At 47.2% G+C, this 9,546-nt stretch overlaps 1 protein-coding gene across 1 annotated transcript in view; it reads left to right on the forward strand.

The window, feature by feature from the left end:
• The window catches only part of Impad1 (inositol monophosphatase domain containing 1), a 32,986-nt gene that overhangs the window by 340 nt on the left and 23,100 nt on the right, over positions 1 to 9,546 (forward strand). The window contains exon 2 of the mRNA XM_004633363.2: positions 1 to 210. This exon is cut by the window's left edge and continues 16 nt beyond it. Coding sequence (XP_004633420.1) covers positions 1 to 210 — 210 coding nt within the window. The remainder of the gene's footprint in view (positions 211 to 9,546) is intronic.

Consider the following 9,546-nt stretch of genomic DNA (forward strand, 5'->3'; position numbering starts at 1 on the left):
GCCGTGGACCTGCGCGAGATGCTGGCCGTGTCGGTGCTGGCGGCGGTGCGCGGCGGCGACGAGGTGCGGCGCGTCCGCGAGAGCAACGCGCTGCACGAGAAGTCCAAGGGCAAGACGCGCGAGGGCGCGGACGACAAGATGACCCGCGGCGACGCGCTGTCCAACCGGAAGATGTTCTACCTGCTCAAGACGGCCTTCCCCGGCGTGCAGGTGGGTGCGCGGGGCCCGCGCGGGGCAGCCGCCCGCAGGCCGACAGAGTGGGCTGCCGGAGTCGGGCAGGGGAAGCAGAGCCCCCAGGCCTGCTTTCCGTTCTGCCCGGCCGCCGGGGCTCGCGATTACGGGGCACGCCGTTTTGCGGGCGCAGCCCGAGCGCGGGGACTTCCGGCGTCGGCTGCGGGCCCTCAGTGTGCGGCGCGTCGGGCAATGGGCCGCGCTCCCGACGCCGCCGCTGCGGCCCAGGCCGGCCGGTGGGTGGAGCGGGGCGCTTCAGGGGGCTTCTGAAAGGCGCAGGCGACCTCGTGCTAGCGCTGTTTACCCGAGAGTAAGCACTGAATAACCTTTACCTTGTCTTTGAGCAGATTGCTGGACGAGCTGATATTTTCTCAAGGAAATCCAGACATTTGGGTTTGCTCTTAATACTTTCGGGAATCATCCTTTCAGGGAAACTGCTGTCGGATTTGAATATACCGTAAAGCTCTTTCGAATGTTTTGTGGTTCCGCAGGGAGGGCTCAGCAGAGTGCTGCAGTATCTTACTAATCTTTCTCATCTAACAGCGGGTCTTGGCAACTGGGAGAACTTTTTCCAAGAGAATTTTGGTAGTTACACAAACTGACTGTTAAACCCAGTTCTTTAGGAGACTTCTGACCTTTTACTGTTGTTTTTAGAAGAGTTAGGGCAAGCATTGTCATTGTAAAATTGTGCTGCTTCAAGTCTTTTGGCCTCTTTTTCCCTTTCGCTCTGTACTCCTTTCCTTCTGTCTCTCTTCCCCCTTTCCCGCCTTTGGTTCCTTTTTACCCCCTTCTCTCTGTCCCTTCCCTCTTTTTCGCTACTTTTTTCCCCTAGATTTCGTGTCATGGGCTATGTATTGGGTAATGTGGTTGACACTAAAAGAAACTCTTTTGAATGTTTGCTGAAAATCGAGTATTTTCGCTTTTGGCCTACTTTGCTTTATCATCGCCTGTAGTACCTTTGCTGACACTTAGATGACAGATGTGCTATGGAATACCTGTTTTCTTCAAAACCCACGCGCTTTCCTCGGAACTGTCAGAAGAAACAGCTTCAGAGAAGCTGACTGTGGGCGTTATGACGCTACTTACAGCAGCTGCTTCCGGGCTGTCTTGTAGGTGGCCAGGTACTAGCCACATGGGACTTTATTTGATCCTCACAGCAACTTAAGTTGCCTTAGTTTATGGAGCTGGCGAGTTAGCTCAGCGGACTAAGCGCCTGCTTGGGCAGTCACAGGGACTGGGGTTCGTTCCCTGACACCACATGCAGCTAAGGCCCTGCCCTGGAGCAGAGCTGCCACAAAGAGTTCGGGCATGGTGTGGCACATGCCTGTAATCACAGCGCTGAGGAGGCAGAAAACATGAGGATTACTGCGAGTCTGAGCTGCATAGTGAGATCCTGAACCAAATACATTGAAAAAGAAGAGGAGGAGGAGGAGGAGGAACAGCTACTTTGGATCACACTTTGATAGATACAATCCTTGGGATTCAGCATCCACCCCAAAGAATTTAAATTTAAATAATGGCCACTTTCCAGGTGGAAATATGAGTCTCCTGTACTTCACAGCTTGTATGAACTATCTTAATGCTTCATCTAGCTGGAACTCTAAGAGGCTCTTAAAATGAGCAGTATGTTTTTGTTAGTGTATAACTGTAGAAGCTCAAAGTAGCTTAAAGGCAGTGATAATAAAGGCGGGTTGAAGAAACTTTTAATAGGTAAAATCAGAAGTACCTTAAATATTGAAAACTCATCTACATTTCACTTATTAGCAAATAATAAGGAATTAGCTGCCAAGAGTAGTGAATATTTTATTAAATATGAAAGCTAAGTTTATAGATTTGCAAACATAGCTCTACCTTATTAGAAAATAACTTTTTATTTTCTTGTGGTTGCCTGATTGCCTGCACAGCTTTGGCTTTCAGGCTGGTCCCTGACTGGTGGAATAGAAGAGGTTGTGTTCATTTATACCGTGTCACAGTAGGGGTGGTGTCATGTAGACTAGAAATAGATATTCAGCCCTAGATTTTTTCTTGTTCTTTCTTTCCCCTAAATATCCAGGAGTCATGTTAAATACATGTTTGTTTTAGAAGCCTCACCCAAAATTTTTTGGTAAGAAACCTAAGTGTAACCTTTTCACTTTACTTCCCAATGGAAAATAACCATTGAGAAGCCAGAGACTCTTTTTTTTTTTTTTAATTTGCATTTTGCTCCTAGTACCCTGTGCAAATGTAGAGGTCCACTTTCTCTAACCGCTTTCCTGTCTGGGCTCTGAGGTCTAAGCAGTTTCTGTCTGGTGCTCCCTGATGGGTGAAACCCTACCTAGAGTGGAGTCCTTGTGAAGGCCCCAGAATGGACTGCTGAGTGTCTGAGTCAGTTTTGCATTTCACACCTAGGGGTGGAGTACCCCTGGGGTTAGGTGTATGGAGGGGAAGCGTTTCACAGTGCACAAGACTCTGGTGTAAGAGCCCAGCCCAGCTTGTTGGTTGGCGCCTGGGCTGACCACCACGCCAGAGAAGTGGCCGTACCAGTATGATTCATGTGTAGACTAAGAACACTCACTTTCCCTTGGTCCTCAGCTTTTCTCTGAAAATTTTGGGAGAGTTCCCAGTGTGCTCATATTCCTCTTTCTAAAGCCTTGGGCAGTGCTTGATTTCTTTATGTGCGAGTGGTAGTATCTGCAGCTATTCCTGTGATGTGGTCTCAGAGTTATAGTTTTGATTTAATATAATGTACAAGGCAATCCATTTGAGGGCTTTTGTTCTCAATTTGGCTTGTATAAGATTTAGATTTTTCCTTATTTGAAGGTGAAGCGTAACACTCCACACTGGCAGCAGCAGTGTGGCTGTTTGCCTGTCTTGACCTGTTTGAACCTCTGGCCTCTTAACGGAGGCTGTCAGTTGGAAAGTCTGGACAGAACTGGTGGAGCACACAGAGCGTTGTACCTTCGCCAGCCTGCCTAGCCACCAGCCTCGGGGACTCTGGCTAGTCATTTCACTACTTTAGTACAGTAATACCTCGCTCACAAATACTTCTGCTTGCATACAGTTCAGCTTGCAAAGCAAAGGATTCCACGAAAGCTTACTTCCATTCACAAACCGTACATGTAGACAGAACCCCGACCACCTTCCCCCAAGTGTAGAACAGATTAAGTTCATAAACTGAGGTACAACTGTAATTGGTACAGACAAGCACAGCAGGCCGAGAAAGGTAGTTCAGTGCAGCAGGCCCTAGAGGGGGCAGCATAGTAAATACAGGAAATCTGTTGAACTTGAGTGTGACACATTTGGGACAATAACTATGAAAGAGCTGGATCATGTTCCAAGGTCAAGAGAGTATCGATCTGACGCAGTGAAGAAACGCTTCGTACTGTTGAGGCCTGCAGTGTGCCCTACTTTGGGCTGCTGGCATTTGGAGGAAGATGAGAACCATGAGAAGATTCTAGAATACACCTTATGAGAGATGAGACAGACAGTGGGCGGACACCAGCTGGCTTATTTTAGCGGCTAAAATTTATTCAGCCTTTAACAAATAGCAGACTGAATTTATCTGCAGAACCACATGTTAAATAATGTAGCCACCACTTTGCAGATAGACAAATTTCAGCTCAGAGAGGATGCATTTTGTGCCAAAGGCTACACAGAAAATAATTTTAGGCTCCTCAAGATTCACATCATGGTCTGAGGATCATTCCAGGTCTATCTGATCTGGGACATAAGCAGTACAGGAGGTATAACAAAACTTACTTTTTTCTTTCTGGCACTGGGGCTTGAGTTCACAGCCTTGCACATGATAGCCAAGCACTCTGCTGCTATTCCCTGTGTGTCTTATTTTCAGGACATGGGCCTCCTTAAATTACTTGGGCTGGCCTTGAACTTTCTGTCCTCCACAGTAGCTGGGGTTAAGGTCTACTCTGAACTGTATTGCCATGAATCGAAGGACTCAGAGCAGGGTGGGGGTAGAGTAGTTGGGGTAGGGGTCGCAAAGTGGACACACAAAGTCCCACTGGCAGACTTGTATGCAAGAGACGATGCTGTGACTCAAGGCTGTGGTTGCAGAGGAGGTGCCTGTAGAAGAACATGGAGTAATTCTTAGGGCCAGTGCTCTTCAGGTTTCTCATGGAAGATGGATAGTAGGACACGGAAATCAGTCAAGGGAAGGGGCCAGCAAGAGATGGAGGGCAGAACAGAAGCGACGAGGAAGGGATGAAAAGGGGTACCATGTGATGGGCATGCACGGGGCCGCCACAGTAATCATTGTGTGTTGGCGAACAGTTACTAGTAAAGATTTTAAAGGGCATAACATAAAATGCATTAAAAATGTTTAGGCCTGTGTTAAAAGTGATCTCTGGCATTTTGTTGTTGGTAAAGGGGAGGCAGAATGATGTCGGGTTATTGGTGCCGCTTTCGGCTTGTGTGAGCAGTCCCTTGTCCCTTGCAGTCCCCGAAGGGCACCGAGCAGGCACGTGAATGTATGTCTGAGTCTGAAGCTCTGGCGAGACGTCCAGATTGGAAGTAGCACACAGGGAGTCGTCAGTGTGGCCGTGCTGCTGACACGTGTGCAGGATATGCTGGGAGAGTCTGTGACAAGGGTCAGAGTGAGAGCGAGGCTGCGGTGGCTGAGACGGCCATTCAACAGGAATGACCCCAGCTTACTCTACTTGAGGACTGTTTTGCCTTTTCTGTTTGTTTCATTGAGTCTTCTTAGGAACCCACAGGAACCCTTCTTTCTACCAGTGAGGAGCTGCAGATTATACAGAGAATGATGCAAAGTGAGCTGGACAGTGCTGTGTTCTTGTGCTCTTGCTTGGTTTATTCTCCCTGATGTGATTCTCAGGGAAGCTGTGGCAGTCACGTTGTGCCCTGGGACACACTGTGTGAGTGGAGTAACTTGAAGGAGGTGAGGCATTCATTGGACGTCACAGCTTCAGACATCCGGTCCTGTGTTGGCAGCCCCAGTCCGGAGCGTCATGGTGGGACAGCAGACGGAGCGCAGCTGCCTAGTGCCCAGCGGCTGGGAACGGGGGCAGAGCGTGGAGGGGAGGGCCCTGCAGACATGTCCGCCTCGGTGACCTTAGCGCACACTGAGCCCTGCGTGCTGCTCATCCCTGGACAGACCCCGAGCCGCTGGGGCTGGGACTCCCACAAGGACAGCTATGGAGCGTGTGAGCGCGCACGCTGCTAAGAGTCATGGAGGAGGCCGGAATCTCGACTGCAGGGTGCAGACTTGGTACACTTGACGTTGCGTTTTTCTGTACTGTGGTGGTCAAGGCCCATTAACCACGGTAGATTTTTCAGATAGTTATTTATTTTAAAAAATTATTAAAATAATACCACACGTTATATCGATATTAAATACTTTTATTTTTATTTATTTATTTATTATGTGTTTAGTACAGCGTCTGCAGGATTTCACTACACACATTGGACTCCTAGTGATTCTCCTGTTGTCAGACTGAAGCGCTGGGATTACAGGCTCACACCACCACACCTAGACTCAGTCACTGTGTCAGTGCGCCTCGGGGGCAGGGCCGGCACGGCATGCCAGGGATCGAATACCAGACGCTGCTCTTTGCCTAAGCAGGCACTTTAGTCCTCTGAGCTGTAAAATAATACTTTTAAATAAATTCATTATTCCTTTTTGTATGGTGCTGTTGCTATATTTACTGACTTGTTGTGGCCGGACGTTGTTATCGTGTGCGTGGGCTTGGAGGCCAGAATATGCCCTGAGTGCCCTGTCTTAGTTATTCTGTTACAGTACTTCTTGGTATCTGGTAGGAGCAGTTCTCACTCCATTATATACTTCTGTTCTTGCTTGTTTCATAAATATGACTTCCTGGCTTTTTGTACTACCATGCAAATTTCAGAAGTGTTTCTCCATTTTCTGAGACGACATTAAAGAACAAGAGCAGACTTGTAAGGAGTTTGGAATTGCATCAAATGTATGGCTTACTGATGGGATAATTGTGTTTTAGTCTTTCCATTGAGATGGAATTTCTTTCATATAGTTTTTGTTAATGCCTTTTAAAGAAGTTTGTAGGGAGCCGGGGAGATGGCTCAGTGGAATGAGTGCTTCCCTGGCAAGTGCAAGGGCCTGAGTTCAATCCCCGGTTCTGCAAAAAGAGAAGAAGAAGAGGAAGAAGAAAAAAAAAAGAAGTTTGTCCCCCTATGCCTTACATAGACTTATTTGCAGATATTTTCCTTTTAAAAAACTTTAATATTTGTTGTTAGTATATAAAAATGGAGCTGACGCATATTTAATCTAGCAATTTTGTTATATTCTAAGTTCTATATTTTATCTCCAGATTTTTTTAATTTTCTCATTGCTCAGTCATCAACTACATATTTATTCTTGATTTTTTTCTTTTTTCATTTTAGTGTTACATGTGCCGCGTCCCTTGCCTGGCCCCTGTGAACTTATGGGGGGGCACTCCCGCATCTGGCTTCGGTCACCCGCCCTGAAGCCATGCGCCTTCTCCTTAGCTGGCTGCGCCAGCCACGCTCACCCTCCAGCTGCCTGCGGGCACGCCCGGTGAGCCCCACAGCGGGCTGTCTGTGTGTATTACTGCGTGGGCTGGGTGCCCCGTCCCTCTGGATGCGCCCAGGTCTTTGCTCAGGTGTCACCTGCGAGCTTCCCCAGCTATTCCTTTTCTTTATTTATTTTTTGAGACAGGATCATGCTGTGTACTTCAGGCTGGTGTGGACTCCCGTGTAATCCAGGCTGGCCTCGAACATCGTGAGCTCATGGTTTTCTTGCCTTATCCCCCCAGCAGCGGGATTGTAGGTGGGTGTCACCATGCCTGCCTACCCCATTCTTGTGAATAGTTCTGTTACAACATACTTTATATATCATCAGAGTTGCCTGTTTTGAATGAGCTTACTGAGTTTCAGTAGCTGTGCAGGTGTTGTCGGTCATCCCCCTTGAGAGTATGTCTTCATCCTAAGGAGCATCCCAGTGCCCATCTGCTGAGTCCTTCTTCTGCCCCCCTCCACATCCTTCCCCGAGACTCACATGCTCTGGACACGTTGCACTGTGGAGCCGTGTAGCACGTGGTCTCCTGTGCCTTTATTCCTTCACAGAGTGGAGGGCCCTCTCTGTGCTCTGGTGGGAATTGAACCTACTTCGCATTCGACCTGTGTGTGGCTGAGCAGCTCAGTGTCATGTGGGTGTGCCATAGCAAGCCTTCGTCAGCTGGTGGGTACTAGGCAGTTTCTGTTTGGGGCTTGCACGCGCCTAGCTGCCCTGTCTTAAAGAGCAGCCCTTTCTCTGCTCTGCAGCAGCACGCCTGCTGTCCACATGGCTTTGTTTTCTCCTCCTCATCACCGCAGCATTACACATAGCATATGCCCGTCAGAGCACACGTTGGTTTATGTAGTTGTTTATTACCACGAGCTTCACGGGTCGATTTTTGTCTCGTATTTATCAGTTTCTTAAAATTGGGTTCTGAAACTGTGACATATAGTTGGTGAACGATAAACATTTGCTGAATTAATAAGTACAGAGATAAATGGATGAATTGGATGTTTACTTGTAATCCGTAGTGAGAAATGTTGTATGGTTTAAGTGGTTTAATGTTTCTGAAGTATTTATAGCTTTAACTTCTGGGGCAGTGTAGTGCTCATAGTTGTGGGATTTGTACCTTGCTGATGCCTTAGGTCATGCCTTTTCAGCATAGTAATCACTGCAGCACTGTTGCTTGGCGTTCAGATACGGCATCGTGTACAGTCTGACATGGCGATCTGCTCTGGGAAGGGGCCTCGTGAGGAGGCGCAGGACCCAGAGAGGCTTTTAACACCCAGAGACGTGTTGGCCTTCACCTCAAGCCCACAGTGGAGGGGCATTGTTCTTGCATATGCATGTCATGATTTGAAAGAGGAGGACTTTTGATTGAGCCAGTACTTGACGGGGGGAGGGGGGGCATGCATTTAAAAAAAATCTTTAAGTGTAATCAGTTATTGTACTAGAGTTGCTTCATTGAGGTATCCTAATTTTCAAAGGTCGATGCAGTTTTAAAACATCTCAAAATCTGTAAAGAAGGATGAATCTGAGACATTTACAGATAAATGCGCCTAAAGACCATGCTCTTGAATAAATGAATTGGGTACATGTGTGTAAGTATCGGATTGTTGCCACGATGTGGGAAGCTGAAAGTGTAAATAAGGACCAAGATCTGTAACAGATCTGGCAGAATAGGAAGAAAGTGTTCAAATGGGAAGGGACACAAGGGGGGGGGGGGAAGGAAAGGAGAGAAATGAAAAAAGAAAGACAAAATGAAAAGAAAGTTTTTGTAAATAAGGGAAGCGAAGGGGGGGCAAAGAGAATCAGGTCACGCACAGGCACAAGTGCCACATGATGCGCCACTGCTGCACCTCTGCTGGACCGGTAACCAGTGATTAAAACAGTAGTATAAAATGAGAAAAAATCATTAATTTGTACATAAATGGTATTTTAAATATACATTAATAAGTTCATGATTTGAAACAGTGATTCTCTGCAAGGGATGGGCTGGGGCAGACTTGGCAGCATTTAGAGATGGCTTAGCTTGTCTAATGAGAGGGACGGTGGTGTTGGTGTCTGCCGCGTGGGCTCCATATTGGAGGTGCATCTGGCCCTGGGCACTGTCGGGCATCCTGCTGGACACAGGTGGGTCCCAAGCACGGGTAACCCAGTCCAGACCCAAAATGCTAGGGCTTAATGTGCCAGGTTGTTTGTTTTGTTTTTTTGGCGAACCAGGGATTGAACTCAGGCCCTTGCGCTTGCCAGGGAAGCATTTATTCTACTGAGCCATCTCCCCGGCCCCTACAAATGCCATTTTAAAGACGCTGTCCTGTTATTTTGTATCCCCTTGTTAGTTTTTATATGTAGTACTACATATGCGTATATATGAGTAGCTCTAAAATATATGTATATACACATATACATATATGTGTATATACTCCATGACCTCATACTCTTTTCTGTATAGCAAATCTGATTTGTTTTGTTTTAGTTTTGTCACCTAATAAAAACTGAAAGACCTGACCTTACACGCTTGTCCTGGCAAGCAGCTTTGGCAGGTAGTGCGAAGAAGGCTGGCGCAGGAGGGCCATTCGGTGCTTATTTCGGCGTTTGCTTCATGATTTCTAGATTCCCTTGTCATTTTGGCTAAAGGTGCATTGTAGACATTGCTTTTCTAAGCTATGCTGTCTTTTCACATTCATAATTCCCTATTTTAAGGTTACTGGCTTTTAAAATACATCATTACTCTTCTCCTGCTTGCTTGTAGCCTGTAAGAACAGTTCCTTGTGTTTGGTGCTGCACAGTGGCACTCATTTTCACACTTG

Source organism: Octodon degus, unplaced genomic scaffold, assembly GCF_000260255.1.
Source record: "Octodon degus isolate 3935 unplaced genomic scaffold, OctDeg1.0 scaffold00054, whole genome shotgun sequence".
NCBI classification, from domain to species: domain Eukaryota; kingdom Metazoa; phylum Chordata; class Mammalia; order Rodentia; family Octodontidae; genus Octodon; species Octodon degus.